The following is a 17,912-nucleotide window of genomic DNA, read 5'->3' on the forward strand; positions in this document are numbered from 1 at the left end:
TAGAGAGGCCTCAGTACCCCAAGAGACCTCCTGATAGGTACTTGGTGCCCATGGGTGCGTTGAAAAAACAGGATTATGTTTTACAGCGTTATCCGTGGGCTAGTGTTGTGATGTTATAGTCACCTGGCAAGATTATGACAGACCCTCGAGTGTCTATCTCCCCAGTCCCGCTTCTGACACAGCTCGGAGCAGTAGGGCGTCAGGCCGCAGCCCGCGCAGTACGCGTCCGCGGGGCTCCCGCACGCCACGCACTGCCTCAAGGCGTTGCGCTGCAGTCCGGGGAGATTTAGCTGTGCCCAATCGTTGTGTGTTTATCGTGTGAATTTGTTGTTTTTGACCGCTGGCTTTTTTGTAATTTTTTTTTTTGAAACGACTCCCACTTTTAGTAATTTAATCCTGGTGTCGCGGGGGGTTTTACAAACATACAAATCACATGCACAAAGACACCCAGACTCAGAATAGGCATTCGTGGGTACACAAATGCCTGTCCTACGCGGGGATCGAACCTGCGACACGTCGCGCACAGTGGGTATGGTGTGGTGACCTCAACCACTCGAATATCCATGCAGTCCAAGTACATTTGATAAAGTATAGAATTATTTACTAACATAAAGTCGCTGTAATTTGAAAGCATTTGTATAAGAACACTCGCGACTCGCAATGCAATGTGAAAATAGCGATTCGATTAATGGTACAATATCAATTATTTCTTTGGCTAAATTCGCTTCTTTATACAATAGGTGGTAACGTCTATATTTGAAGGATTTATGTTCATACATTAAAAAATACTTAATTGAGAACTTCCTCGTCTTTTGGAAATAGCTTAAAAATCATTGTAGACTAGTAAAATCCTTGAAAACATTTGCAGAATACTATTTCATTACATTAAGTTGTAAACTAAGAATAGTAAAAAGCTATAAAGATATATCTATACTAATATATGAGTTTGTTTGTTTGAACTCGCTAATCTCAGGAACTACTTGTTCAAATTGAAAAAATATTTTTGAGTTGTATAAACCATTCACCGAGGAAGGCTTTAGGCTATATACCATCACGCTGCGACTAATAGGAGCGAAGATAAAATCAATTGAAGCAAGAACTTTTTATATTATTTAAAAAAAAGGTAGAATATGTATATTTGTGAAATCGCAGGCGCTGTAGGTTTTCATACAAAGCGGTTTTCAGCAAGCGGTCAAAATGTTGTGTGGTTAGTTTGAATCGAGTAAAGCCTTATATTAGGATTAGATAAAAAACATAATCGCATGTATAGTAAGGCCAAAAAGACGAGATAAAAAACGTAAACAAGCGGTCTGTTACTGAGTTATATTGCGATAGCGAGGTATTATCCTTGTCCTTATCACTCGTACGCGCATGTATGGCGTGAGTTGGTCGATGCCAGCTGTCGTTATGTGTTTCGTGGTACAAGAAAGCAGTCAGCAGTACGGCTGTTGTCAACATTTGGTCCGCCATGTTGTGAACAAGTTCATTCCTTCATTTTTGTCAAAATTCGAACTTTATAATAGTTTATTCGAATAAAAATGTTATGAATCCCTGAAAATTTGTTTACATTATTTATCTCGTCTCGGTGGCCTTACTATAGTGGTTGGGGAATCGAACCCAAAAAAAAGGTTTTATCCAAGAATTTTCACTAGATATCTCTTGGACAATAATAGAGTTATAACTCTATTACTAGTAAAACAAAGCAGTACAGTAAAACGGGGTGAATAGAGTTTCAAGGGGTAAATAGAAGTTATTATTTTTTTGGGGGTTTCATGAATATTTTCTTACACAAAAATTCTTAAACACAATTAATTTATGAAATTCTTGAGAATTTTCGTGTAATCTTTATATTTTGTCTTAAACGTCCAAATTTTAGTAAAAACTGGTTCTATCCACCCCAAAAAAGCCTCTATTCATCCCGTTTCACCGTAACAGAACCAAATTATCTCTATCATACGAAGCGCTGCAAATGCGAATAATATTAGAAATTGAATACAAATTCAATGATACAATGGATTGTTTTTCATCACAGTCATCTCAATATGTACGTTTTGATTTCAATCAGAAAGATTTCGTCCTCATTTTGGGAAAAAGGATGGGATTTACAAAAAAGCATGGGATAAGAATTGGGAAGACATTGAACATAGGTAATGCGGGTAACGCTTCGGTTTTTCATTTGTTTATAAAAGCCGGCTTTCTCTACAAGTTGTCACCCCCTTTCAGCAGACGTGAGCGCCATCTGGTGGGCTAATGTTATAAATAACAACGTTTGTTAAATAATACACTAAATTCAAGCCTATCCAAAGCTGGCCATGTTACATAGATGGTCAAATATTTTACTAAGTTTACAGTTCATTATGGACCCTGTCAGGCACTGCAAAACTAGGAAAACCTTCTCCTGCTTTTAACTTGATACTTGCAGGATTTGGTTATTCTAGACATAAGGCTGGTTATTTAATTACTGTCAAATATCGAGGACAGTTGGAAGCAACACCTTTTATAATTTAAGATCCAGGACAGTTGGGAACATCAGCTTTCGGAAAATGAATGACAACGTTGTTAGTAAAAGGCTAAGCAGAATACACCACCATACCACCCAAGATCACAAATAAAAACTCTTTATAAAATTAATCAATACTTTAATTATAAAAAAGCACAAACAATGAATCAACACGTCACATATACTAAACAGAAATTAAAAGTTAAAAACAAATTAAAATACAAACATCAGTCGAGGGTTTAACCCGCTGTGTACCGGGTATTAGAGACCAGAGAACCAAAATATTAACCGGTTGATTGCAAAGACGGATAGACAAAAAAAGACATATTTTATTTGATTTCGTCATGAACCCGACAGCGTAATATTATTAAATGATGCAACGGATTACTCACGCATATGTATCGGGATTGCCCGACTACTTTCGGACTCAAACGGTATCTTTAACTAATCGCGCTGTTCTATAAATACGCGTATTATAGTTACTGTTTAAAAATTGCGTATACATCTAGATTAAGTGAGATATAAGGGCATGTTGTCTCAAAACGACCCTTATTAACAAGCAATCATTACTGTTCTAATGCAAGAGTCTATTATAAATAATAAATAAATGCGGACAACATCACATACATTGTTTTGAACCCAAAGTAAGTTGCTCAAGCACTTGTGTTATGGAATTCAGATACAACGAAGGTACCACAAACACCCATTATGTTATTAAGAAGAAACGTTAGCGGTAGACATTTGGGATATTTGATAAGCGAAATAAAGCTGCCGGGTTCAAACGACTTATCACGTAAACCCGTTAACCCGTAAATCAAAGTGATTAGGTTGTTATTTCTTTGTGTTAAGAGATTTAAAGGAAATATTTTTTAAACTCAGGTATCAAAATCTCCGCCATACAGCGGGTTAAATGAAACTCGTAATGAGACCACTAAAACTATGCTAAAATAGAAAAATACTTACCCTAAAACTTATGTAAATTAGTACAAACTAAAATTGTTACTAAAAATTAATAGTTTTCGTCTTTATATGGGTCTACGTAAGGTTTCTTTTCGAATAAATTTAACTTTACCGTGGAATATCATTTTCATTTTACAATAAATTGTCGTCATACACGTATACTATCGGATCGATCAGATATATTGGGTTTGTTTAAACCAATCATTACTCAGTCATGCTGGCCTTGCACTGCAATGCTTTGATTTTGCATGAGGTGTAGGTTCGATCACAAAACCAGCAAAACCTGTTCAAATCTAACTTTTTCAGAGTAAGACACCACTGTCATACGGTGAAGGAAACCCCACCCTAAGGGAAACTGGGTTTCGAGTATTGAAATCTGAAAACGCCAACCCGCAGTGAGCTAGCGTGGTGATCAATGCTCAATCCTTCTTAATACGGGAAGAGGCCTGTGTCCAGCAGAGGAACGTAAATAAGCTGGTATATTATATTATTTTAGGCTGACTGCTCGCCCCTGTGTGGACGTGACACTATACAGGTCCATCAGCAACTACTAGAAGTAATATTGTCACATAGATGTCAACTAACAAGTATATATGTATGAAGATACTTTACACTGAGTATTGCTTATTCAGTAAAAGATAAACAGTGGATTGAGCAAATCATTTAGTTACCAAGTAAATATAAACTTTAATCTTCATTATAATAAGTTTCATTTCGGTTTAAAATCAACGGTAAAGTTAAATTTAATCTTAAAACGTGCTTGTGTTAGTAGACAGAGTAGTTGGGATCACAACTTGTGGTATATCAACGCAAGTGTATCTTGAAACGATACGTGTTGCCAGGTAAAAAATTAGAGCCTTCACGAAAGGGGTTACCAGGATAATTATACAAATTGACGTGTTTTGGAGATTCGGTAGCATTCATATATCATAGTTATGTATTATTAATATTATGAACAATGGCTACGGCGAAAAAATGGCTTATATTTCTCTCTTGTCACTGCATAAGGTTAAGAAATTACAGTGGAGTTGTATAAAAATACAAATATGTTTTATAAAATACATTACTATTGAAAATCGTACATAATAAGCTATTGAAAGAAATACTACAAATACTTACTATTATTATAAAGAAACTGGCAACCCTTTCTTAGCATTGGCAACACAGTTTTAACATCATTTCAGGATGAATAAAAATTGACATGTACGGCTATGCCATTTAAAACAGCTTAGATTGACTTAGACATATTTTGATCTAAGCTATAAAATTATTAAGTAGAAGATACATTTTAAAATAACTACAACAATGTTCTTGATAAAAAGCGTTTGGTCAATAATTTTGAAATATCACAATATTACATTGTTCATTTTTGTATTCTTCAGTCATTAGTAACTATAGTTACTTAATTGATCTTTTTTTTTTCTGAATACTCGTTGAGAAACCGTAAAGTGTAAAATATCACATACGTTCATTAATTAAAATACTATAAAGTTATCATATAGGTCGGTTAAATTGTTATCTTGGTCCAAAAATTTCTAACATACACGTACAACACTAATTTAAAATACTTATTGTCATGTCACTATTGATATCACAGTAATTCTAAAATTATTTGTCACAATTTTCTTGGTAGGCAATCTTTGCTTGGTCCAAACATTTTTTCATTTGATAATACGAAAATATTGTCAAATATTATCACAGGAACTTTAACATCTTAATATAATTGAGTACATTAATTCTAATAAGATTTAGATTATTAAGAATAGTTCAAAAAAATCTCTTTCATGCTAAAATTTAATTATGCATGGGTCTATAAGTAATCGACATAGAAAATCACAACCAAAATTAATATTAAAATAGTTTCAATTTTAACATAATTTTTATGATTACAGGAATTTAGAAAAATGCTTTATTTCTTGTTATTGGGCGTTGTTTTGCGACTTTATCTAGCATTGAATGTCGATAGACTAAACTGATTGATTTATTTAAACATTATCATAAGCTCTAACAAGAAATTTGAAACACAGTACAATTTTCCTATGGTATTAAAGGTGTGTGGCATTTGACTCTATATGGGGCTTTGCATAGTATTCGAGCATCTGTAGGTTGGTATTAATTTTACTAATTTTATTTTATTATGGGAGCTTACAAACAAATAGTTACACAACTTAGGGCCGATTTTTCAATCATCAGTTCTATTCGAGGAATAAATATGGCCGTTTGACATATTTTCCATACAAGAGCTGTCAAAGCATCAAACATATTCGTCAGATAAGTTACCTGGCGATTGAAATATTGACCATTAGATTAGTAAAGCCAATAATAAACTTCCACAAGGAGTTAAAATAAGGTTGTATGTAATACCAGGGCTCGTTCTCCCTCGCTTTATCAGAGCCTATTGGATATTATTAAATAAGGTAGAATGAGCAGACCAGTCCCCCTAACGGCACCCGTTCACGAGTATAACGCATGCATCAGCGTCGTTCAACTCAACCATTTTGTAGGGAATAGAACGGCCCAATGCACAACGCTACCGTCAGATGGACATTTAAGCGAGCATGTCTAACTCAAACTACAAATTATCTGTATCATCACCGGCCAAGCCTATTCCCAACTGTGTTGTGGTCGGCTTCCATTCGAACCGGATTCAGCTAAGTACCAGTATTTTACAAGGAGTGACTGCCTATCTGTATAATACAAATGATATGTATGATAAATGAAATTATTTCTAACTTGTTGTTTCTATTAACGTGTCGGGAATGTGTGTAATATAACTCATTTTCTAAGTTTCGATATAATATGCTATGTGCTTGTGTAATTTTTAAACTTTTCTTAGCAAATTTGTGTAAAAATATATTACTTTGGTCGTGATTTTGTATATGAATTAATTTCAATATCGGTGGGTTGAGGTAACAATAACTTTAGTATATAAAATACAACACTTGTATACAATTTTAACATCGAAAAAAGTCTTAAATACTAAAGGAATTTTGCATTTGAAGAAAACTATCTAAATTTATACTAGGTAGTAAACAAAAGGATATTACAATGGAATGTAGTCGTTTAGTCATTCTGTCTGTTGTATCATGATAATTTAAATAACAAATAAAGTATCTACTGAACGATTTGGTTTATACGCATAAGAGGTCTCTAGAAGAATATTATTTTGTATCTGGGTCTCATATATAAGGCAACATAGAATAAGTCTTTATAATCACACGCGGATGAGACTGTCCTGAAGAGGCAGGGATGTTATCGGATATCTGAAATAATAAACTATCCGTTTCCGAATTCGGAATCAATATAAAAGTTTAAATCATTTCGGATTTAGGTTGAGATTAAAATAGAAAACGTTACGACAGTGTCAGTCGATTCGGTTCCGAAACTATCTGAAAAAAGAATTCCGAATTATCCGAATACATAACATCTCTGGTCCGACGATATCAAAGATTTACGTAGCCTCATATACAATTAAACTAATTATAGGGATCGCGTACTATAGTTATGTAGACAGTAAAATGTATAAGAACAAATCTAAATCAATCTAAACCCACTTCACAAACATTAAAGTTCCAGAACATTCTAGAAGTAGAACTTCAATTTCTCGCCACCGATAGAAGGATCAAAATTCTTTCCTTGTAATACAGATACAGACTGCTTATCAATATAAACAGTGAATTTACCATTGCTCGGGTAGACAGTATCGGTGAATATCTGCCATAATTCTGTATTCAAGCCTGGGTTTTTATCTTCTAGAAGATCAAAGATGATATTTAGGTCATCCTTGTTCTCCGGGAGGATGCTTAAAGGGATCTTCATGATGATCTTGTGATAGCCTTGCTGTTCAGGTAGTACTAATTCAGTTTCGACGCTCCTTGGTGAGTCTGGTTCTATTATAACCGGGTCTAGATCTGAATCTACATTATTCGCTGTGTAGAAGAATATCTTTTGATCTCCCATGCATAGTTCAAAGTCTTCCTTCTTGATAATGCTTGCTGAATCCGCGTCAATCTCTAAATCGCAGAGATTGTGTGTTGTTTTCTCATGCTGAGCTATGACACTCCATTGCTCTAACTTAAGACCGGGATATTCTTTTTTCAGTTCATTTTTGAGATCATCAAAAGATTTCTCTTTTGGACCTTGCATTGAAACTTTGCTTTTAGACTTTTCCAGATTGTCTATATCACTCAGCTTCCGTTCTAGTCGTTTGGCGTGCAACTTGCTAAGCTCTTCAAGACTTGCTTTAGGTTTCAGCAGAGATTGTAAGTGACCTAATTTAAATTGGACCGTACTTGACCCGATGAACTTGTTAAAGTTCTGCCCAGTTATCACTTGAGCTGATAGTTTATCAATCTGCAATACAACGTCCAGTTTCGTCTTAGTTCTAACGGTGCTGATCTTCCTCCAATATTTAGTTCTTAAACGAGGATTTTTCTCCTGCAATATAGCGATAACTTCGTCCGTATCTTTATCTGTTTTGACTACCATACTTATAATGCCAACAGCACCTCTGAATTCAGTTGGTTTGAGGTGTATATGTAGTTTAGAGTTTACGAGTGGGATAGCTTGGTCAATCCAAGTCCTGGACGCCATAGCTTGGCATATTATGAATATAACGCCATCAAATAGGTACATATCGTGGAATTTAGGCATTGTTTCTTCGGTAGATTCTCCTTTTTCCAAAGATTCTAGGACTATATTCTCGAATGTTCGCTTAATAGAATGGAATAGAGTCTCATCTATCCTCGATTCTGGATAATTCGATGGTCCGACGTAAAGTTTCAAGTCATCAGCGATCAGATCAGAATAATGATTAGTACGAATCCTGGTCAATGGGGCGGCCATTATTTCTGGATCTATCGGTACATACATATTCTTTAAGACAACATCTCTCTGTTTCTTGGTGTCCACATCATCAATTTCCTTACTAGTTTCATCAAAACTGACATCTCGCTTCTGTCTATCAATAATTCTGAAGGTCAACTTATCGCCTTCGTAGGTCGGGTCAAAATCGGGACTTTTGATGACCTCTAGAGACTCAGGGTCAACACCAAACTGTCTTTTCTGTTTCCCAGCGACATCCGAGTAATATTTCCAACAGTCTGGCTTCAAACCTGGGTACTTTGATTGCAATTTCAGCAGAATCTCTACTGACTCAACATGAGCATGTTCTTTGGGTAGTCTCATAACTATTCTAGTGTACCTCACAAGGCTTTTAATATCTCTAAATGTAAGTTTCAGTCCAGTTGAATTAATAAACTTGGGTAAGACCTCAGTCAGATAATCCTTGGTCTCCAGACTATCACAGATATAGATCACAGCGCCATTAGACAGATAAATATCTTGAAACTTCGGTATAATGAGGTTAGCAAACCGTTGCAACTTCATATCCTTATGCAGGTACTCTTTAAATAGGTGTTTCAACCTTCTGATATGTGTTCCTTCCAGCTTATTCTGTGGATAGCCTTCAAGTGTTATAGCAACTTTCAACTCATGCTCAACATGGAGATAGTTCGTGCGACGATGGTAAGCAATGCCCCTATTACTGTCAATATTTAAATTACTGCTTCTCGCAATCAAGTTATCGTTGCTTTCGATAAAAGACTCGGTCTTATCAGACACAGCGACGCCTGACGTAGACGCTATGTTGCTTTCAAACTGCTCTTGGTCCTTCAATTCAGTTTTTTCAGTATCAACTTCGTTACTGTAGTTATTCGTCTCATCAGACCAAACTAGAACTTCGTCTTTATCACTTATGTACTTTACATCTTTGAGTTTCTTTAGTATGTCTTTTTGAAGACTGCTTTCAAGTTCCTTCTTGACGTCTGCCGGTTCTTCTATTTCTACAATCTCTGGAGGACCACAGTCCTCTTCTTCTTCTTCTATGATATTCTCTTCTGGGATAACAGCTTCGATTTCTTTGACGCTGACGTCAGAGGGGTTCCTTGGTGTTGCTTCAGCGGATCGTAAGTCATCAAGTAGCTTGACTCTCGATGCTACAGACCTCAGATCTTCCTCCATACCGGATAGGAGGCATTCGTAATAGATTTCAGTGTAACCGGTCAATTCGAATTCCATTTGTCCGTAGTCTATGACATTTTTGAACGATGGTCCACGAATAATTTCACCAGACACTCGATCAATTAAGAATGAAGTGTATTCAACGTCTTCAACGGACTTCTGAGCGTAAATCTTCCACAAATTCGTCTTCAACATTGGATTGAAATACTGTAGGAGTTTGAAAGCATCTTGAGCGGTCGCCGGCCAGCAAGACCTTGGAATCTTGAGCACAGCCAAGCACAACCGCTTAACTTTGGCCTTTAAAAGCACCAAATTAGTACACATACGTTCTTGTAATCCTGGGGAAACGCGCACCATCCAATCGCGTGTATCAACATCTTTACAAATACAGACTAAGGCACCTCGATTCAAATAGTAATCTAAGAATGAGGGTACACGTTTTAGGAGTCCAGCTTTAAGTTGCATATCGATAACGTCTGTTAAACTACGCTGGAATTGTTCCATTTGTCTTAATCGCATCTTGGATTTCGGGTACCCAGCTAAGGCAATGACTAGTTTAAAATCCTCATCAACTATATCCATGTAATCGGCGTTCCTGAGTTGTATCAGCCTGTTAGTTTCGTCTTCATCATCGCTATCGGTGTAAAAGTCACTGTATTTAAGATCGCAAGTGACTTCGCTCCTGCATTTTCCGCATCGTTTAATCTCCTTTTTACTGGTCGCGTCCGATCTCTTGCTGTAAGTATCAGTCACTTTACTGCAGTCGGACTTCTTGGTGGCTTTGCTTGGGGTTGTGACGTCAGTGGTTTTGCTGTCGACGATTTTGCTGGAGTATTCCGACTTTTTGTCTGTCACTTTGCTGGTTACGGATTTGTCGCGGTAGTGTTTGTTCTCGCTGCGGTCCTCGGAGCATAGGACGCAGGTGGACGGGGTCGAGGACCCGTCGTCGGTGCGCGCGTGCTCCCACGAACGCTTGGTCTTGACCTTACACGAACAGATGGTCGTTTCGTTCTGGGGGAGAGATGTTTTGTATCGATGTGGTTTCTTTGTTGGTCGTGTTGCCAGATTTTGAAGGACGATAAGACCGAGAAAGCCACTAGCATTTTTTTATAATATTCCACAACTTTCACGCAATGCCATCTAGTCTCAAATCAAAGCAAAGCATGTGATATGGAAGAGACCGGATGACAGCTAATCTTAGTGTCGTGTAAGCCTGCATTAAATTCAAGAAATTATTTGAATTTATTCAGTTCATTTTTTTTTGTATCAATTCTCAGCAATTTTGGTTATTTAATCTGGCAACACTTGTTTTTATTATTGATGATAATGAAGCGTAAGCCCCTACCTAAAGCACATGCACCTTTTTGTATCAAAATGTGATAAAGACGGAATACTGAAACTTTCTATCGCTTTTAAGACTCCTTAAAGTGTCATACTGTCTGTGCCGCGTGCAGAACAACAGATGGACACTTATGGACATCTTAATGTAACTTTGCGTTTCAATATTCTACTGAAAGTTTTGAAAAATTTAAACCACACTTCAAACTGAAAATCACTGCTCATTTCATCTTTTAGAATTTCGTGAATAATTTACTTATTTTCTCGCGAACATCGTATATACACGCGTATATAATTTTGAGATTGTCTCAATTGCCTAACATTTTATAGTAGCCACATTTTAAACCTCGTTTTGTCATCCGTTGTATAAATTTCGAACCAAATCAAAACATAGATAAAATACACTTTCCGCGCATGCAAATAAAACCGCTTTCGTTACAAAATGATAAACCGCCAGCCAAATAAATTGCAACACAAAGTAAAACCAAAAAGCGTAGTAATAGGGAGTTTGGATAAGGCTTTGGGATGGGAAAAGGAATGAGGCATACATTGAGAACTCTTCATTCTATCAAATTGCTTATTTTTAGTGTAAATGTAGTTCGTATATAGTAAAGTTGTATAAATACTTATTTAGATGGTGCGAGAAATATGGAGCAAGTTGCGATACATTACGACGATAAAATAAATAAATAAATGCGGACATCACATACATTGTTCTGAACCCAAAGTAAGTTGCTAAAGCACTTGTGTTATGGAATTCAGATATAACGAAAGTACCACAAACACCCAGACCCGAGACAATGTAGAAATGTGAATTTTTACATTGACCCGACCGGCGATCGAACCCGGGACCTCAGAGATAGCGACACCTTGAAACCGGTGCGTACGCCACTCGACCACGGAGGTCGTCAGACGATGATATATTAATTTTCGTATCTATACTAGTTGCATTTACCCAAACGCTAACGCAGTTAAATCGTTCCAATGTATTGAAATTACTGTACTTTGCAACTTTCTATTCTTTTTTTATGCTTAAGTTTGCTATTCGTCCGGGTTACCTCGGATTTGCCTTAGTTAAGAGGGCATTCGGGAAGCATCCGCACTCCGCAACCCCGACAGCTGTTTTAACATGCCCCTGACTCTAAAATCTGGAGTTTTCACGCTTTTCGATGTTCGATGTTCCCTGTATCCGGATGGTGAGCCCTATCTTTACCAATACAGTGTAACATTTTACACCTAGAATAAATACTGTAACGTATTTTAAAGCGGCCTACTCGAATAAAAACTATATTTCTTATACAGGCTCTCAAAGCTACAAGATACCCTAACGTATTGCAACTTCCGCGATATTTCTCGCAAAATCTTTCAAGTCTCAAATACTTGACGCAATATATATTTCTATTACATGTATTACAGACGCCTAGCTTCATGAAAACCGTTCAATAGTTATGTATGAGGCATGCTGTATAAAAATGAGTAATTAATAGAATAGCTTACCGAATCTCCGGCTCCAGCGCTGAAGCTAACGTCGGCGTCACGCGAGTCCCTGTAAATAAAGAAGTGTTTAGATAAATAGTAATTACTGCACGGATAGTGTCGGATAGCCGAGTGGTTGAGGTCACCACGCCAAACTTACTGAGCGCGAAGTGTTGCGGATTCGAACCTCGTGGGTAATACGTTTGTGTGATCCACGAAGCTTGCTAGGTGTCTTTGTGCATGTTACGTGAATGTTTGTACAAACCCTCGCTACACAAAGATAAAATTAATTAGGGCTGGAACCCTTTTGAAAAAAAAAGCGAAAAAAAAAATGAAGAGTAGACATGGACGGCCCAAGTGCAGCAAGAAAACTATATACACGGTGATCTTTTAGTCGTCTTACAAAAGCAGCCCAGTTCATGAATCCGACGTAAAATAACCCTAAGCGCGATTTTTTTTTATCATCAACGAAGATAATAAGTACGAAGAAAAGTTAAACAAGAGAAATCTGAAATATACTCTTAAAAATGATAAAAAAGCCTCCGCCCGCGGCCCTCACCATTGTTACAAGGCTCAGACCGCGCTCGCAACAGAGCTGTGTTTCTAAAAAAACTACGAATTTCATCATAATATTGAATAAAAATTTCATTTAAAATTTACTCAAATCTCATAAATACCATTTTTTTTATCATGAACGTGTTCTAGTCATTGGATACATGAACTGGGCTGCTTTTGTAAGACGACTAAAAAATCACGGTGTATCTTATGGACTCACTTATGGAAGAAAAAACTAATTAGGAATATTAGTGCAAGTATAAGCATTGTGATCGTATTTAATTATCATATTCGAGAATATGAACAACTCACCATTGCCATCCTACTTTTTTAAGTCTGGCGTTAAAAAACAAAGACATTCTTTCATTATTTAAACTGTCTCAAAACAAAAAAAATTAACGTCCTTATTTATTGTTCTTACAAGCTTAGTTCAAGTTTGGATATAATCTATATTTATCAGTATTTTGAGTTTTGTCAAAAAACTTCGTTTTGGAAAAATAAATGCGAATTAAACTAATATAATCACATAATAAAGATTACCATATCAAATATGACATTGAAATATATCATCCGTTTATTTATAATATTAAATAATCTTCTGAAACATTAAAGATTATAGTAATATTGACTATACACTGGCCGTGCTAAGTATAACCTTTTGGCGGGTCGCGAAATGGACCAAAATTGAACTTCGGAAATACAGGCTTTAATCATATTTCTGAACATAATAATACATAATTTGATAAAGAAATACATATTAACTTGGACCTTCCTTCAACAGATAATATTCGCCAGAGCTATCATCTGGTTCCGTGGTGTAGTGGTTATCACATCTGCTTTACACGCAGAAGGCCGCCAGTTCGATCCTGGCCGGAATCATATCTTTTTGGGTTTCCATTGTGTATTTTAAAGACTAACAATTGCTCACTACTAGTAATTTATTTCATTACTTATACGTACACAAAGTAAATGATACAAATATTAGCACATGTGTACAAGTTAATCTATACTAATATATAAAGCTGAAGAGTTTGTTTGTTTGTTTGAACGCGCTAATCTCAGAAACGACTGGTCCAAATTGAAAAATTATTTTTGTGTTGAATAGACCATTCATCGAGGAAGGCTTTAGGCTATAAACCATCACGCTGCGACTAATAAAAGCGAAGATACAATGGAAAATGTGAAAAACAGGGCAGGCATAAATCGTAACTTATATCTTCTACCCACGGGGACGAAGTCGCGGGCAACAGCTAGTTTATTATATTTGTATAACTCATAGGTAGGTGTGAAGTTTTAAATTATAGTAAAACTAGCTTTTCGCCCGCGGCTTCGCCCGCGTCGTGGTCGGTTATATCGCGTTTCCAGAGAACTCTTCAAAAGTCCGAGATAAAAACTATCCTATGTCCTCAAGGTCAACTCTATCTCTGTACCAAATTTCATTAAAATCGGTTCAGTGGTTTAGACGTGAAAGCGTAACAGACAGACAGAGTTACTTTCGCATTTATAATATTAGTAGCCAGTAGGGATATAGTAGGGATTCATTTCCTCGATGGTTAACTTATTTGGTTTTAATTACGTAGGTATTACAAAGACTAATAGTCTGTATTCTTGCTTTGTTTATTTTTCTTTTCCATTATTGGATTTATTATATTATTTATCATTTTACTATTTTACGCTGTTTGTACGCTGTCACATTTATTTAAAAAAAAAAAAGAGTAACTTATGGAGTTTCTTCCATATTCTTCTCCATAAGAATGACACTTTGGCAACCGCGCAACTAGAGTCATCATTGTAACGTTTTAAAATTGCATGGAAAACGGCCTACTTTAAATAAAAACTCTTGATTTTGATTGACAAATAAGGATGATTGATTGATTGATTGTTTTTAGGGTAAAAACGCAACTTTATATTACTAAGGTCTAAGGTCAGTCTGTATTGGCGATTGCTTTAACTCGCGAACATAAGATATCTTAAATGACCTCATATTATCTTAATGACTTCAATTACTCTTTTAACAAAAAACAAATTCTAGGCAATATTTTCGGCTGACATCTCAACTGGTTTCGTGGTGTAGTGGTTATCACATCTGCTTTACACGCAGAAGGCCGCCAGTTCGATCCTGGCCGGAATCATATCTTTTTGGGTTTTTCGACATTTTTATTTTAATAATAACGATAAGTTTAACATACATGTATAAATAAATTCTCGTTGTACTAAGCCTTGTAATAAGAACTTAAAGTTCTGAAGAAAAGAGTAAAACAGTACCTATGGCAAATTAATACTGTTATAAAGCTGACATAGATAATTAAATTATACGCAGACATATTTTTTGTGTGGAATACAAATGTACTGCTTCTTTGTAGGGAACTTGGAATGTTTAATGATACAGATAGTACGTAAAATTATACACGGTGATTATTTAGTCGTCTTACAAAACGAGCCCAGTTCATGCATCCAACGTAAAATTCCCCTGAGCGCGATTTTTTTTTATCATCAACTAAGATAATAAAGTACGAAGAAAAATTAAACAAGAGAAATCTGAAATATACTAAAAAAAATGATAAAAACGCCGCCGCCCGCGCCCCTCAGCATTGTTACAAGGCTCAGACAGCGCTCGCAACAGAGCTGTGTTTCTAAAAAAACTACGAATTGCATCATAATATTGAATAAAAATTACATTTTAAATTTATTCAAATCTCATAAATACCTATTTTTTTATCATGAACGTGTTCTAGTCATTGGATACATGAACCGGGCTGCTTTTGTAAGACGACTAAAAAATCAGGGTGTATATTTTAACAATGAATACTTACACCCGATTTCTAATAAAAAGTTTATGACACCCGGCTTTTCACGTCACGACAAATGAAAACAGAATCATCGAAATCAGGTCAGAGGCAACAAACAAAAAAAAGACGAATTGCAAACCTCCTCAATTTAGAAAGTTCACTCTAAACAATATTTTTTTTATTGCTTGCCCTGAGTCTGGGTGTCTGTACATGTGACTTGAATTTTTGTGATAGGCCGTGACACAAGGATTAAATTTGTGAAAGCGGGCGTAGTTTTCTTTCTAAAGCAAATACATTGAATACATCTGCTCGTACAAATAATTATTTGTAGGTATTATTGTATCCATCCCAACTAATACTATACATGCGAAAGTAACTCTGTCTGTCTGGCTGTTGCGCTTTCACGTCTAAACCACTGAACTGGTTTTAATGAAATTTGGTACAGAGATATAGTTGACCTTGAGAAAGAACATAGGATTGATTTTATCCTGGACTTTTGAAAAGTTCTCTTGGAAACGCGATATAACCGACCTCGACGCGGGCGAAGCCGCGAGCGAACAGCTAGTTATTAATAAAACTAACCTGTCATTGACACTGCGTACAACAATCTTGCCATCTGGTAGGATACACCGATTGCTGCCCATTTGTGACATCTGAAACAAATTCAATAATTAGATCAAAAATTACCATAATTTTAACTTTGTATATTAAATTTTGAGTTTATTAATTTTTATAAAACGACTTCAACAGAGAGGGATTCAATTGTGGTGATTTGTGTTTCACAAACATTCAAGTCACATGCACAAAGACACCCAGACTCAGGACAAGCATTCGTGGATCACACACAAATGCTTGTCCTAAGCGGGGATCGAAACCGCGAAACGCTCAGGCGTGGTGACGTCAACCATTCTGCTATGCGTGCATATATCATGCATTGTTTTGACGAGCGGCGACCGCTGACACAGCTGCGAGGGTCAAGAATCGAACCGTCAGCGAATTAAACCCACAGAGGTGTAGAAAAACCCTTAAGAAGTCGTTGATACAAAAATAGTTCTACTGTTGTAATGTTCATAAGTGTGTATTAAGATTGTCAATTTAACATTAAAGTATTAATTATTTTTTTTCTCTCTAGCCCACTGTGTCCCACTGCTGGGCAAAGGGCTCCCCCAAATCCTTCCACGATTATCTATTGACCATCACAGAGATAGAGTTGACCTTGAGAAAGAACATAGTATAGTTTTTATACCGGACTTTTGAAAAGTTCTCTTGGAATCGCGATATAACCGACATCGACGCGGGGGAAAAGCTAGTCTCAAATAAAATATACTACGAGAAGCTAGTTTTATTATATTTCCAACTTACCGGTCTCCTCTCAGCCTGTTTGAGCAGTATAACGCGCTGCTTGCACTGAAGCTGTTCCTCCCTAACCTTCAGCTGCTCTAGCTTCAGGCTCTCCAGCTCCAGGTGTAGGTTTGGATCCAGGATGTCCGAGAATCCCTGGAATATTTGATGTTAGTTTAAAACCTGGTTTTTTGGCACAGCATGTTATATTGAGGGTTACTGTTTATTTTTTAAAAATTAAATAATTATTTCATCATAGACAATTTTTTTTCCATAAAAACAGTACTTTTAGGATTTTATTCCTTATGTTGCAGAGGATTTCAAAAACATTCAAGTCACATGCACAACAAGACCCAGTCTCATTGTGGCACAAACAATTTTCCTAAGTGAGGATCAGACCTGTGCATCATGGGCTTAGCAAGATGACATCGGACACTGCCACACTTTTGATACACGTGTATAATGCTGAAGTCTTTGTTTGAATGTGCTAATAGAAGTAATGGTTTTTTCTTAAAAAATCTTTCAGTGCTACATAATTACATTTTTAACTAAACAGAGGAGCAGAGCAACAATGAAATATGTTACAAAAACAGGGAGCAGTTGGTTTCACTCAAAAAATAAAAACATTACTTATTTCTTTATTACCATGTAGATGACTCACGACACCTAGTCACAAACTAAATGCTGTTTTAAAATACATGAAAAACTACTTACATAATCATCTTCCATCAATAGTTCGTCCATGTTATTCTCTCCGTTAGGTATCTCGTCTTGTACTCTGAAAAACGTATAATTTACATGTCAATATAAATATTTGATGAGGAGGAGGGCTGAAGATCAAGGTCAGTGGCAAGCCACGAGAAGGCGTGTCTAGTGGTTGATTAAGATGGGCTTATATTGAGGATAATGATAAACTTTTAGGTTCACACAAT

General features: G+C 36.3%; 1 protein-coding gene and 2 non-coding genes across 8 annotated transcripts in view; 2 read left to right on the forward strand and 1 right to left on the reverse strand.

Annotated features, from left to right (window-relative positions):
- Positions 1–17,912, reverse strand: part of LOC113509034 — a 38,360-nt gene that overhangs the window by 13,896 nt on the left and 6,552 nt on the right. For 3 of the 6 annotated variants that reach the window (XM_026892288.1, XM_026892289.1, XM_026892286.1), the window contains exons 6-10: positions 17,695–17,758; positions 17,002–17,136; positions 16,222–16,292; positions 12,317–12,365; positions 124–290 (exon numbers count right to left, since the gene is read on the reverse strand). In XM_026892288.1, coding sequence (XP_026748089.1) covers positions 124–290; positions 12,317–12,365; positions 16,222–16,292; positions 17,002–17,136; positions 17,695–17,758 — 486 coding nt within the window. Of the gene's footprint in view, positions 1–123; positions 291–1,882; positions 10,493–12,316; positions 12,366–16,221; positions 16,293–17,001; positions 17,137–17,694; positions 17,759–17,912 lie in introns of those variants that run through there. The other 3 variants (XM_026892287.1, XM_026892285.1, XM_026892284.1) reach the window with 3 other exon arrangements.
- On the forward strand, positions 13,657–13,729 carry Trnav-uac. The gene has a single exon. It is a non-coding gene; the product is annotated as a tRNA-Val (tRNA).
- Trnav-uac lies at positions 14,910–14,982 on the forward strand. Its single transcript has one exon. It is a non-coding gene; the product is annotated as a tRNA-Val (tRNA).

Source organism: Trichoplusia ni, chromosome 3, assembly GCF_003590095.1.
Source record: "Trichoplusia ni isolate ovarian cell line Hi5 chromosome 3, tn1, whole genome shotgun sequence".
Classification (NCBI taxonomy): Eukaryota; Metazoa; Arthropoda; class Insecta; order Lepidoptera; family Noctuidae; genus Trichoplusia; species Trichoplusia ni.